The 14,999-nt window shown below is 41.2% G+C and overlaps 2 protein-coding genes across 2 annotated transcripts in view; both read left to right on the forward strand.

The window, feature by feature from the left end:
• plch1 (phospholipase C, eta 1) overlaps positions 1–7,988 on the forward strand; it is a 55,523-nt gene extending 47,535 nt beyond the window's left edge. Inside the window, exons 19-23 of the mRNA XM_070829126.1 lie at positions 208–292; positions 1,433–1,579; positions 2,015–2,094; positions 2,872–3,259; positions 4,134–7,988. Coding sequence (XP_070685227.1) covers positions 208–292; positions 1,433–1,579; positions 2,015–2,094; positions 2,872–3,259; positions 4,134–6,841 — 3,408 coding nt within the window. The 3' untranslated portion in view covers positions 6,842–7,988. The remainder of the gene's footprint in view (positions 1–207; positions 293–1,432; positions 1,580–2,014; positions 2,095–2,871; positions 3,260–4,133) is intronic.
• A 1,056-nt stretch (positions 7,989–9,044) lies between these two features.
• Positions 9,045–13,175, forward strand: LOC139200132 (extracellular calcium-sensing receptor-like). The gene is made up of 11 exons (XM_070829365.1): positions 9,045–9,298; positions 9,699–9,916; positions 10,024–10,118; positions 10,281–10,460; positions 10,576–10,764; positions 10,883–11,407; positions 11,536–11,745; positions 11,818–11,941; positions 12,046–12,239; positions 12,362–12,643; positions 12,753–13,175. The coding sequence occupies exons 1-11, from the start codon at positions 9,045–9,047 to the stop codon at positions 13,173–13,175; spliced, it is 2,694 nt and encodes an 897-aa protein (XP_070685466.1).
• Positions 13,176–14,999: the final 1,824 nt, after the last annotated feature.

Raw genomic sequence — 14,999 nt, forward strand, 5'->3', positions numbered from 1 at the left:
TACATTCTCCATCTGTCTTTTTCTCTCTCTCATGCACACACACACGCACAGACACAGACACACACTAGTATACTTGATTACTCAGATTTTCAGCTTACTCTCAGCCGAAATATATTCAGCATCATAAAATAAAATCTTATTCATTTTATTGCCCTTTAAAAAAAAACATAAGAAAATATCGTTACATGAATTGCCCTTTCTCCTCAGATTATTGATCCATTCGTTGAAGTGGAGATCATCGGTCTGCCAGTTGATTGCTGCAAGGAGCAGACACGAGTCGTTGATGACAACGGTTAGACACGCACAGATCAGTTTGAAGAATATAATAATACTGTACGCTGACCCCTGAGAAAATAAGAGCTTTATTATCTGATTGTAGCATCCCTTCTTCGCGGCTTCCTAGCTGCTGTAAATGTATTTCCCATGGATGACTGACTGGTTCCTGATGGTGGGGTAATGAGTATTTCATGTCACATCTTGTCAATCTACAAATGCTAGTTTAGGTAGTGGTAGGGGAGATCAGATTTCCACAATTTATGGATCTTTTCACTAAATACTTATTGTTTCATTTAACAAGAAGCCTTTTTCGATAAAGACATTTTGACATGACATTAATGTTGTGAGTAACACCCAAGCTTTTCCTTCTATTGACAAAACAAAATGGAGGTGTATTGATGAAATATTTTATTGATCAAGCAATGGCAACACGCTAAATTACAGACTTTTACCCGATTCAATCTAACCCAGCTCCCAAGACTTTGATACACTGCAAGGAAAAATCGGTTGTCCATAATGTTATCATGCCGCACCATTTTCTACATTTTTGTACGTTTTATGATGCCTTGATATTATGCTATTACTTTTCCATTGTTGGTTTCCAACACTGCACACTTTTATGGCCTTGTGTTTTATACAGTGTCACTGTATATTGCTCTATACGTAGGCTACTATAGAATATACACACATGTATGGCGCTCAAAGAAAGGTAAATATAATCTGATCTATCTCACCTCTGTGACCTTCAAATAATTATTTCCATAATTCCTGCAGAGCAGAGATGAAACTGTGCCATAGCCGCAGATTATGCATTTTACTGTGAGTAGTGGTGCATTGCTGGGATCAAAAGTCAGATTAATTAATTAGAGGCATAGAGGAAGCAGAACGAAGGGGTGTGCTGGTGTCCCCCCCAAACCTCTCTCCACAGATGAGGGCACTCGGCAGGGGCAGGGGAACTGCCTCATCTGGGAAAGGTTATTGAACCCTGGGAGCTCAACAGTATTATAGGATTAGTGTGCAGGGCACTGGTCCATGAAATACTTGATTCGAGACATCACTGAACTCCATCTTTACTAGTGTTTTATGTCTTATGTGTATACATGCTTTAATAAGCCACTGATGAAACAGATCTTAATTATTTCTGTATTTTCCTCAGGGTTTAATCCAGTATGGGAGGAGACTCTGTCGTTTACACTTCACATGGCTGAGGTGGTTTTGGTGCGTTTCCTTGTCTGGGACCACGACCCCATTGGACGGGACTTTATTGGTCAACGGACTGTTGCCTTCAGCAGCCTGATGCCTGGTTTGTGCAAAATTCCTCACAATTTTCTGCTTTTTATTAGCAAAGGAACTTTTTCTGTGTGAATGACATGAACTTAAGAGGGGACACAGTTTGTCACTGCAAATTAGAATCACTATGGTTCTGCTATTTAACACAAATAGACAGCCAGACTCACTGACACTTAAACACATAATTTCCCTTATGGCTTTATGGCTATGGGGTGCATTATCTTGTGCCTAGTGAACCATGATTTGTTTGCTTTGTAAAGCAGAAGACCTGTGGCTGGGCATGTTATTTTTGTTGTCCACATCCATCAGAGATGTCCCTGAACTCCTAATGCCCTCTCCTCAGGCAACTGCCACACAATCACCTGATAAGAACTGTTTCTTTCTTGTACTCACTCTGCCACTCACTCTCTCTTGCTCACATGCTTTCTCCCTTCATCATTAACAACAGGTTACAGGCATGTTTACTTGGACGGGTTAACCGAGGCTTCCATCTTCATCCATGTGTCAGTACATGATGTCTATGGGAAGGTAAGTGCTGTATAATCAATGTTTTTATTGTAGCACCCCCCTGAGCCTCTTTTGTCAACTGAGATCATATCTTGGAGACGAACAGAAAATAAATGTGTTTCTCTCAACACATCAGTCCATTTAAGCTATGCTCCTTCAATCCTTTGTCTTTCTAGTGGAGCCCCCTAGTCCTGAACCCCAGCTTTACCATAATGCACTTTCTAGGATCTAACAAGGTATCCTGATGTTGTAGGTGCTATCTGGTGCTGCATGAAACAGTAATGCATGATGCAAAAGTGCAGTTTGTGTTTAGCCCTATCCTCAGTGACTTGTTTGTGTGTGACATTAAACATAGTCATAGTCATAGTTTGCAGTTTGCTTATAAGCTCATTTTTATTCCAAATATTTTTTTCATCTGTGGTCTGTGGTTGTCTCATTTTCTACAAAGATAAAATATGCATAATGTAAGCATGCATAATACACAATGCAAGTTACCACACAATTGTTTGTTGTGATAACTAAAGGAGTGAGGGTGCCATCTATAGGCGATGTATGTAAAAGCATGACTGCTACATGTTACATTTGCTGTAAACTGTGTTCAATACACGGCATTGCTTTTCACTGTCTTGAAACTGTCATGAAAATTAACAGTTTTACATCAAATTGTAATGTGTGGAAAAAGTGTGTTCAGTGTTTGTCAGAAGTGCATCTTGATTTATCATTTGTGAAGCAACTTTCTTCTCCTCTTTGTTGTTATCTTATTTTATTTCCTTCCTGTTTTGTTCTTCCTACTCTCAGGGTCCTCAACTGCGAGGTATCCGGGGTTTGTTTAACCGTTCTTCCAAGTCATGTGTGGATACAAACTCTGGTGGCCTTCGGAAACGCTCCATCAGTGATCACCTCCTGCGGCGCACAGCCAGTGCCCCAGCTAAAGGACGGAAGAAGACCAAGATGGCTCTATCCGAGTCAGTGGCTTCGATATCAGAACAGAGGAATGGCACAGGTGCGGGAGCAGGAGGACAGGGCTTGTCTGAGAAGCAAGGAGAGATGGAGAAGCGTTTTCAACCCCGAGCCCCCCTCACCCACAGACCTATATCCATGCCCCTAGACAGGCTTCTGCAAGGGCAGCTATCCCTCTGCTCCCAAGACAAGGAACAGCAAGATATGGGTGTAGACACCGTCATTGGTGGGTATTTTTCATTTTATCTCAGTCGAAAAACTAAGCTTCCAAATTACATTAATTCAAGTTTAATTAGCATAAGAAATATGTAAGATTCATGATTCATTATCTAATGCCAACACCAACCAATCTGCAAAAGTCTGATGCATTAAGAGTCACTATTGGATTTAGGGACAGCAATACTGTGTTTTGCAAATTACTAGTATTTTTGTGATAAAATGCTTAGACTTGACATGTCTTTCAGCAACATTTTACACTGACTTGCTTTCCACACTGATTAATGTAAGATGTTACTTATTCTAATTTCTCTCCTTTGCTTCGCTTATCCTGCTACAACTTTCTGAAACTCATGTAACTCAGTAACCATGTGAACTGCCAGACTACAGCTTACTCTCCATGATACCTTAACATGCCTTTTCTGTCCCATCTTCATTTGTTGTGCTTCTTTATAGTAGAGAACTGACTAGGATATTCCTGCAGGTAATCCAAAATACCTATTGTCTGAAGGTTGCATCGTTCAAAAACATACCAGTATTGCGTCCACCCAGTGTATTTTGTTCCAAAGTGGTCTGAGAAATATATTTCTGTGTCATTTGATCCCATTTGACCAAACCAATCCCATCTGATCATCATCTCTTTCCTAATCCGATGTACGCAAACATGGATCCTTTCTTTTTTTCAACCCTCAAAGCCTCATTTTCCAGCTTCCCCTTCACAGTTTTACTTGGTGGTCCATTTGTCTGTGTATTGCTATTGCCTTGTATTTGCTGGAGTGTTAATTGTTGTCATTCAATTGTTGGTTGGCTTGGTGTTCAACGTGAAACAACTGTGTATAAGCTTATCTTTATTAATCTCTCTGTTCAATTATCTGTGTCCACAGGAGGCTGCCCCTTCAACAGACCCAGGTCTTCCTCTTTGGACCCTTTCATCGAATCATCATTCTGTATTGAGCCAAACGTCTCTACCCCTTCTAAGACATACATCAACAGAAATAAAAAATTGGACCAATCAGAGGAGGCTTCTTATCTAGTAATTGGTGGAGGGGAAGTGAGAGCGGAAGTCGATTATGCCAATTACCAGTCAGAGGACAATGGGGTCAACAAATCAAAGATCATCTCCGCAGGAACAGAGAAGTGTTTTGTCTCCTCTTCCACAAGCAGCCATATGAGATCAGATAAACCAGAAACATCATCAAACAGCACAACATTCACAGTTGCAACATCAGTCTCCTCATCCACGTCCTCTGTCCCCTCCTCTGTGGCCCCTCTTTCCCCTGTCAGTATGGGCTGCGATCTGAAGAGTCCCAGCTCTGTGCATGACAGCACCATCTCCAGACTCATTGATGCTGTGTCCCTAGGCAATGAGCACGATACATGCGGCTCTATCTCAGCTCTGATTGGTCAGTTTGAAAGTACCGTTGACCAAGACGATCTCACATCATCATCTCATGATCATACCCCTTTCCGTCACTCAAACCTCAGGCCTACCACCCCTAAAGTGCTGCAAGATTTAAGGTCTCCTCTCAAGACCAACACTTCTAACAAGACACACCTAATAAGTCCCCAAAAAGTAGCTCAAAGAACAAACGATATAAAACATGACATCCTTTCACCACGCAAAATTTCACAGGCAGATGCTCCTGCTCCAGCCCCCCTCCTCAGCCCAGAAACCGCTGAGCTTGAGGAGGTTTACACCATTTTGGATGAGGAGGTGCTGTTGCCAATATCAGTGTATAACTTAAAGAAACAGACAGTCCATGTTCAGGCTGACACTATGGACAAGCCACCCTCGAGTAGCGTGATGTCTTCTCCAGCAAAGGTGGTTCAGGGTTTAGGGAAAGGGAACAATGTGGGATGGAATGATATGCTGGCAGAGGAGAGTGTATATGAGGAAGTATTTGATCCCCCGGCACCAGTACCAGAGACAGAGCGGGGTACTTCTAAAAGGTACCCTGGCTCCTCTTTAAAGGAGGACTGTTTCCAGTTTCTCCATGACTCGACTGGAAATGTCTTTGCAGAAGTGGAGATAAATGTCGATGAGGATCCATTGGAGATGATGCTGGCCTCTCCGAGACATATCAGCCAATGGGAAGGGCTCGTAAGTCCAACCAAACGACATGCAATTTACCAAAACCACGAGTCCACTCCCAAATACTCTCAACAGAAACGGCCTTCGTCATACCATGATCATCACCAACAATACCCATCACATGCTTCTCATGTAGCATTTTCACACTGTCCCTCCCCAGTGAACCAACCTTCCTGTCAACTATCCAATCACCACCAACACCAGAACAATTCCCAGCATTCTCCTTTCCACAGACCCGTCAACTCTAGACCCTCCAACCCTAGTCCGCTACGTCAGAACAGCTACCCCGTTCCTCAGAGCAATTCTGAGACATTAAACAACAGCAGAGACTTCAGCGGTTTCTACGCACAGCAGAGGAGCCATAGTGGCAGCCAGATCCTAAACAGGTCTCATCAAGATAGACAAGGGTATAAACAGATGGAGAAGGAGCAAGCAAGGTGCTTCCACAATGGTTTCTCCTCTTCTGAAAGCCTCCCTGGCCAATCTGCTGTTTCTGAGAGAGGCCGCAGAGGCCTATATTCCCCTTCTTCAGACTGTGACGCAGTGTACAGCCACCTGGACTATGACTGTGTTACGCCTTCATCAGACACTTCAGCTCCTCGAAGCATTCAGCCACACTGCCAAAGTCACACACAATCACACAGCCCCAAGCAAAGCGTTTCCCTCATCAATACCAAGCCCCAGTCAAAGCCTGAATCCAGAGTTTCACTGCATTCAGATTCAGGCCCTTTATCAACAAACCTCCGGTCTGATACCGTAGACTCTACAGCCCCCGCAGCCCCCAGCGCATGTAAGTCCAAGTCCCTGGGAGATCTGACCTCTGAAGACATATCATGCAACTTCCAGAGCAAATACCACATTATTAGTCGCAGTTTCATCACTCCCCAAATGAGGAAGCAAAAGAGGATGGGAGCCATGGGGGAAGTAACTTTCCATTCACAGTCGTGTGATCCACTTACAGAACAGCTACGAAAGCTGGTCAGTCTGGAGGGGGATGACAGTGACAGAGATAAGCCCCACGCTCCTCAGTGGTGTCAGGAAGCAAAATCCCCACCGTCGCAGCCACAGGCAGCAAGCACAGCACCTGTTGTTCCCAGGGATGTAGGTGATTCCCCTCCGCTCCTTACCCGTCGCCTATCCTCTCGGAGCCAAAGCCGGGTGCGTCACATCAACAGCCGTGCCCGTGAAAGACAGCAAGAGGCTCTAAAGCCGCGGCCAGGTGTGGTGATCAATAGCGCCGCCAGCATTGGGGGGGTAGTACTGAGGAATAAACCAGCCTCACAGAATCCACCAGCTAACAGACACTCTACTGGGTCTTACATAGCAGGCTACCTAGGTCAGCTGGAGGACAGGGGACTTCCTGAAGGAGCTTGTACATCATTACGTTATGGAAATGGGGATCATTATGGAGATCAGTATTATACCGATGACTCCCTTCCACCTGCTGACTCCAGCCACTCGGCGTCAGAGCCTGAGGTCTACTTTTTACTCAGACTGTAGCTCTCACCATAACCTAAAGTGACATTACCAATCAAGTCGTAATTCCTGATTATGTTCAGTTACCCTAAAAGCCAGAGGATCAATGAAGTAAATACTTGGCATTATTTGTTCCCATTTTCACAGACCAGTAGGTTTCCCATATAACACTTAAATAAATGTAATTCTGGGCTATTTCTGTAGAAGGATATAGTCTGTACAATTTAAGTGAAACATCACATATAATCCATGGTTGGTTCTGACAGCATGAATTTCCTGTGTGAAATGTACACCATACAATAGTGAATGGTCTTTCTAGTCTGGCAATGTATTGTCTATATTCTGCTTAATGTATAAATGTACTTGGGAATTGTGATTCCCTCCAAATGGCTTCCTAGACTGATTGTACAGATACTTGTTATCTTTGTCCCTGTGATGTACTGTCCAAACTGCGAACATTGACTGTGACGCAAAAAAAAAAGAAGAATTGGGTTTTAAGCAGAGAGGGAATGTCTTTCTTTGTATCATTTGAATGTGTAGTATAATCAGACCACTACTTTGATTAGATGGAATTCGTCTTTTTTGAAGATCAAATGTCTTCCTTCTCTTTTTAGTGGTATTTCTTTGTTTGTTTTGTGTGTAAATATTCCTGTCATTGTTTTTAATCCGAGATGGGTTTTTGTTGAGAACCAATTTTACCTGTACATTTATGTTTGTGCATGTTACCTGTGAACATGTCAGGCATGACTATGCACCAATTTATACAATAGATGTTGCATTGCCCAACAACATTTGCACAGAACAAATAGTTGCATTGGAGAGGACAACAGAGGACATTGGCTTGTTTGTATTATGTACAATACAGGACATAAACTTCCGTGCTTGGACTTGTTGCTCTCTATGATTTGTAGAATTTGAAAACATGATTGCAAATTTTAAAGATTTGGAGGTTTTTATTTTTATAATTGCTTTGATACAGACTGCAAAAATAATCTCTTGTTGGTTATAGTTATTTTATTTTGTATAACTTAATGGAATGGAAAAACAGAGTGACAACAGGCCCAGGCTGAGGAGGGCAGAGTGGCAAAGCAGTAGTTTTTACTTTTTATTTTTTAATGTTTCAGTGTTACACCATCCTTTTTTTCTTTGTATTGTTGCTCATTGGAGGACTGTGAGCATTTTCCTACCAATGCAATAAATATTAAAGTATTTGGTTTCAACAGATTTCATGTTTATTTCATGTTTTGCTCCAGTTACAGACAACTAATCAAGAATGCAGCTCAAGCTCAAAATCTATTTACTGTAAGTCAAAAACAGCCTCATCTTTTCCCATATGCCACCTTAAACATAATGGGATGTAATTGCTCATAAAATTACTGTGTAATAGAGCTGACAAACAGCACACCTGTTGCTCTGGGCATACAATTCCCCATACTGGTTCAGACCTAGACTGTCTGTTTATGGATCAATCATAGCACAATATTCCTTGGAAATCTATGTGAAAAGGAAACATACAGTGTAATGACTGCTTGTTTGCTCTCCACTTTTCAGCTCACTAAGATCAGAGTTAAGCAGCCTCCCAAACTTTTCACTCGCTTACCCTGAGGTATAGGATCTCAGTTACCTTGGGTAAGTCGAATGACATCATACAGTATTGTATCAATAGGGAACACACTGTACACACATATACACACATCCACCAGCGCTAACTTCATGCATGCTAATCACTTGCCTGCTTTCGATTGTTTTTCCAGTATCACTCTAGAGAGGAATAATCTTGGGTGGTGTGCTGCTTGTGTCATCAGTTTTACTTGCTTGCAAAAACATTTTACATCGATTATAAATACAACACTCCCACTTGTGCAGAACGGGAGGAAGGGAAGTGTGTTTTAGTCCAGACACCGTTTTCAGATTTAACAATTTACCTTTGTGATAGCAACTTTTGAGACATGTGAAAAAGGTTTGTGTTTATAATATCATTTCATTTGTTGGTAACTGACACATGGCTTTGATGTTACATTCGGACATGTGGAATCCAACGGGATTTATTTGAACATTATTTATGAGGTACCTTACCATTTTTTCTACACTTGATACACTCTGTTGTCCAGTTTGATGTCAATTGTGTTTTACACAGACTGAATTTATTGCACATCTGGTTGATGCATGTTTGGACACACAGATAACAGTTACCTATATTTGTTAAATGTCCAGAACAACTGCATCCATGTCCTGGTTCCCCCAGCTCCTCGCTCAGTGGTCCTCGTCAGCCCTCATGCTGCTCTTTCTCAGTGTCGTGGGCAGATGGATTGGGCTGGAGGAGACTCAGGCGATGGTGTGCTCCCGGTGGAGTGCACTGACCAACAGGAGCCTCTACCAGGATGGAGATGTGATTATTGGAGGACTGTTTAGTCTGTATTACACACCTTCAGCTGTTGAGCAGAGCTTCACCGAGCGACCAAATTATGAACCTTGCACAAGGTATAACTTTACTACAACAAATATTGTTGTTTCAAGATCTCTTCCTCATATTATATGTTTCTATTAGAATACAGATAAAAACTAAAATATTTTATTCTACAAATTGCTGAGATACAAAGTTATGTAATTAAATGCAGTGTTTAGAGTACTCATAATGTTTTATAATGGGTCCATCATTATTAAGATTGTTCAAGTTCTTATATACATATAAAGTAAATATCCTGAGAAGAGCATAATTTGATAGCAGTAGAATTATTAAAATTTGCTGTAATACATTTATGTTAGAATATGCACATTTTTGGACATTTTCTGTTTTTTTTATTCATGATTATTTAATCTTTCACTTCACTGATTTGGTAGTTTATTCTGTTAATATTCCTTCCTTCTCCTATGGTCTCAGTTTAGATCCAGAGGCATTAAAGTATGCACATGCCATGGCGTTTGCAGTGAAGGAAATCAATCATAACAGCAACCTACTGCCAGGAGTGAAGCTGGGCTACCGTATCCTTGATAGCTGTGCCCGATACCCCTGGGCTCTGCAAGTTGCACTGTCGCTGGTCGGAGGAGAGGCACGCAGCTGCAATTCAACAGCCTCTGAGCAATCTGAAAAGACAGCAGGTGGCATAATTCAGTGTGAAGAACATTTGCTATATTCATGAAAACAACTGATATGATTATAGCATAAAAATATTGTCCGTATTTAATTACATGTCTGATTCCCTCAGCAGGTGGTCAGTCTGTTCCTTTGCTCATTGGTACTTCTGCGTCTCCAACAAGCATATTATTGTCCAGGATCCTGGGACCTCTTTCTGTGCCAATGGTGAGTTTCATTACCTTAGGAAATAAGTCTCTGATAAAGATTTGTTTTCTATGGTCTAAATCAAAAGGCTGACATTATTTTAAAAATATTTTAATTAAACATAAAATAGTATTATTGCTATAAAAGCAGTGTCAAAATAATATTTCTCCATGTTTCCCTCAGATCAGCTACTTTGCTAGCTGCCCCTGTCTTAGTGACAGACCCAAGTTTCCTAACTTCTTCAGAACAATCCCCAGTGATATTTACCAAGCCAGGGCCATGGCACAACTGGCAATACGCTTCCGCTGGACGTGGACTGGAGCAGTGATAGTAAATAATGATTATGGTCATCTGGCAATACAGGTGTTTGGTTTTATTATTCTGTAAATTGGAAAAGTTTCTTGTGCATCTCCTTTATATTTAGTACAAATAACATGTATGTATGAGCACATCTGTTGTTTTGACTTTCATATTTCAGACATTTCAGGAGGAAATTCAGGGGAAAGGAGTTTGTTTGGAATTCATAGAGACTGTCCATAGAGCAACTATTGTGAGTGATGCCAGACGAGCAGCACTCACAATTCAAGCTTCGACTGCAAGGGTGATTCTGATCTTTTGCTGGTATACAGATGTAAAGAAACTGCTTCTAGAGCTGGCCAAGAGAAATGTGAGCAACTGACAATGAAATTAGTATAGAGCTCATCATTAAACAAAAATATAACATTTGTAAATACAAAACTGTACAAACAAAACTCGTAATTGATTGTAGTGTCTTCTTACTGTAGGTGACTGACAGACAGTTTCTTGCCAGTGAGGCTTGGAGCACCAGTAATAATCTTCTCCAAGATCTCACCATCTCTAAAGTGGCAAGTGGTGTTATTGGTGTTGCTATTCGGAGTTCAACAATGCCTGGTTTTGAAAGATATCTCAGAAGTTTGCACCCAATTCATCGTCCTGATGATGAATTCTTACGAGACTTCTGGGAAAAGGAGTTTGGATGCAGTCCTGGATCTACACAATCACATGCAGCACCTCTCTCTTCGTATTTCTCTGTCCACTCGTCAAATGTTCCTGCCAATAGATCTCTTCAGAAAGCTTCACTACCACCCTGCAGCGGGACAGAGTCCCTGGAGGGAGTGCAACATCACTTTACTGACACCTCCCAGCTAAGAGTGGCATATAATGTCTACCTTGCGGTTTATGCTGCAGCCCACGCACTTCACAGCCTTCTCTCCTGCCTTGACAGAGATGGCTCTTTAAGAAACAACATCTCCACTTGCTCCTCTCCAAAATACATCAAACCTATAGAGGTAAACACGATTATCACTGCCTCATCTATTCTTCCAGACTGATGCTTTTTAATTTTGATAAATGTTGTAAAAGCATTTTTCATATAAATATTTGAAATGTCAGTTTCTTCAACATTTGGTGCTTTCAGCTGCTGCAGCACTTGAACAAAGTGAACTTCACCACACCACAAGGGGATGTGTTTTATTTCCAAGGTGCCGACATTCCAGCAAAGTACGACCTCGTCAACTGGCAGAGCACCCCTGAGGGGCGACAAAAACTTGTGTTGGTTGGTCGTGTGGACGGGTTTGACCTCCACCTTAACGAGTCAGCTATTCAGTGGAGCACAGGATCCAATCAGGTAGTCAGATTAACAAGTTGTCCCAAGGCTAAACAACAAATATGCTATTAAAATGAATGAATTTTTGTGTAGGTGCCTGTTTCAGTGTGCAGCGAGAGCTGCTCCCCAGGTACCCGAATGGCCAACAGGAAAGGAGAACCTCTCTGCTGCTTCGATTGTATCCCATGTGCTGAAGGAGCAATTAGCAATAAAACAGGTGGGGAAATTACACATAAGATACCAGACACTTCTGTTTGCAATCTTCATTTTACTCTTGTTGTTTTATTTTCCTTCCCTCTGTCCTGTTTCTTTCTCTCTCAGGCTCTCTTCAATGTGAGCTTTGTCCATCTGATTTCTGGTCCAACGATGAACGAACTGCCTGTGTCCCTCGCCAGCTAGACTTCCTTTCCTTTAATGAAACTCTGGGCATTACTCTGACTACAGCAGCTGTGTCTGGTGCCGTAGTGACAACAGCTGTGTTTGTGGTGTTCCTTTGCTACCGTCAGACACCTATGGTAAGAGTAATGTAATCAAGAGTTTGTTGTATGCATTTGGAATTCTGTCACATTTCTTCTCTTCATTATTTTGTCAATGAAAAAGTTGTTTTTAAACAGCAACATCTCTGATTCACCTCAAGGTGCGAGCCAACAATTCAGAACTGAGCTTCCTGCTTCTTCTGTCGCTGGCGCTCTGCTTCCTGTGCTCACTGGTGTTCATCGGTCGTCCATCAGTCTGGTCTTGTCGGTTCCAGCAAGCAGCTTTTGGGATCAGTTTTGTACTTTGTGTCTCTTGCCTCCTGGTCAAAACCGTAGTGGTTCTTGTTGTTTTTCGCTCAGCTCGGCCTGGTGCTGAAGGCTTGATGAAGTGGTTTGGTCCTAGTCAACAAAGGGGAAGTGTCTGCCTCTTTACCTGTATACAGGTGTGAATATTATTTTATTTATCAAAATATCAAAACACTGTAATAACATATATTTATGAGCAATAAATAATACATAATAACGAATGTAATGTGTTCACTTTTCATCCAGATTATCATCTGTGCTGTATGGCTGTCCCTCAGTCCCCCAGTGCCTCAACGTGATCTGGGTTTTCAAGGGTCAAAGGTCACCCTGGAGTGTGCCATGCCCTCTGTGGTTGGCTTCTCTCTGGTTCTGGGCTACATTGGTCTGCTGGCCTGCACCTGTCTCCTCTTGGCCTTCCTTGCTCGGAAACTCCCTGATAATTTCAACGAGGCCAAACTGATCACCTTCAGCATGTTGATCTTCTGTGCTGTTTGGGTGGCCTTTGTCCCTGCTTACATTAGCTCTCCTGGGAAGTATGTTGTTGCTGTGGAAATTTTTGCAATTTTGGCGTCTAGCTATGGTTTACTACTCTGCATTTTTGCCCCCAAATGTTTCATCATTCTTTTAAGGCCTGAAAAAAACACTAAGAAACACCTGATGGCCAGGTAGTGGTTCTAGCATATGGCACTTTATCATATTAGTCTGGTGGAGACAGTGCCTCCAAACTGGTATATGTCATGTTCATCAAAATACTTTGCTGTACAAAGGTAAAAAAATGTCTTGCAGCATGGTTGTGGCTTTCATTGATAAATCAATATCTAAGTTACAATTTGTGCTGTTCTTTGACTTCATTAAAGGCTAGAATTACATTATTCATCAACCACTAAAGAAAAACATACCTTTATATTAAATGCTGCTCACTAAAGATGTTGTTAATGTATTTTGTATCAACTTGGTTGGTTTCTTTTTCAGTGTTTGATTAAATACTTCAGTGTACAACTTAATATATATCTCCAGTCTCCAGTTTCTCTGAAAACCAAATATTTCAATAAGAATAACGCAACATTTTAATGATTGATTTATTCACATTAGGGTAAATGGGCACTTGATGATGATGACGATCAAAGTTAATATTAGCAAATGTCATTGCTGTCACAGTGATTCAATGTAAAGTAAGTGCTTCAAAAGCAGGGCTTTTAGAAATCAAAATCATATCAGGGACAGAAATATGAAAATCTGCTGCCCATTATTATGTATTTGAACATGGACATCATTGTCTTGCTTAAACTACATGTACTGAAGGACAGCCACTAGATGGAAGTATTATACCATTCAATGATGCTCTGATGCTTTTCTCCTCATCTCTCAACAAGCTTTCTTCCTTGTTGGACTTCTCATTTCCGATTTGCAATTATCTCATGCATCTTGTTCATTCCCCGCTGTTAATATGGTATTACAGTAACTTCCCTAATTCATACCCAGTAAACTTTGTACTGTGCAAGTTAATTTCTTCTGAAGTTTAAAAGTTAGAGATCAATTTCTGTCCAAATGTAAATTATAATGAACTCATTAGAAGGAGTCAAAGTGAGCGTATCAGATTAAACCATCTGAATATATACGCAACTGTAATTCAAGTCATGAAAAAAACATTGCTACAGATAGACCATTGCTACTAAACTAAAGTATATGAATATACCACTGCTGCCTTATGATAAGTCACTGTTTCTCTGGCTTATTGCACTTATAAAAAGCTGTGTATTTGTGTTGCTCTCTGATATCACCTTTGAGGATAAACAAATTCCATATCCAATACATGTTTATTAGCCCTTAGCCCAACACTAAGCACCCTCTATGGCATTTTGTCAAACAAATTTTCCTCAGAGCTGCAGAAAAAAAAGCTTTCACAACTGATTTCACAGGCAGTGGCTGTGCTCCCCCCTTATCAGTGTGCAGTAGGACTAGTGTGGCTACAATATGTCTAAGCTTGTCACTGAGACACCCATCCATCTCCTGTTCCCATCAGAGAGGCAGATGGATGTGGTGAAGAGTTGTTGGACCTCTATACTCGTGAATCACATCAGTCAGGACATGTTGAGAGTGGCCTTGTTGAGAGTAGCTCTCTGATTTCTTATCAACATGTTCTACCCGATTCTTGTGTCAGTTTTGGAGTAAATAAAATAAACCTACATGTCATTCATTGTAATAGGCTGCCATAAAATATAAAGCATCACTCTCTGCATATGGTAGTTATGACCATCCTCCACTTCAAGAAATCATGAATTGCAGTTTAATATGTTAGCAAAGAAAGTAATGCCAACATTTTATATTGTTTGGAGGGTGGATGGGTGTAGTACGTCAGTTATTTTTTCCACAATGCTTATGTCATATTGAATGTCATCACTAGTGATTTGAGACTGAATAACATTCACATTCACATAGGCTGCTTTCTCCCTCAGAGGGGATGACTGCAGCTTGTCGCCATAGTAATGATGG

Source organism: Pempheris klunzingeri, chromosome 4 (assembly GCF_042242105.1).
Source record: "Pempheris klunzingeri isolate RE-2024b chromosome 4, fPemKlu1.hap1, whole genome shotgun sequence".
Taxonomy (NCBI): Eukaryota; Metazoa; Chordata; class Actinopteri; order Acropomatiformes; family Pempheridae; genus Pempheris; species Pempheris klunzingeri.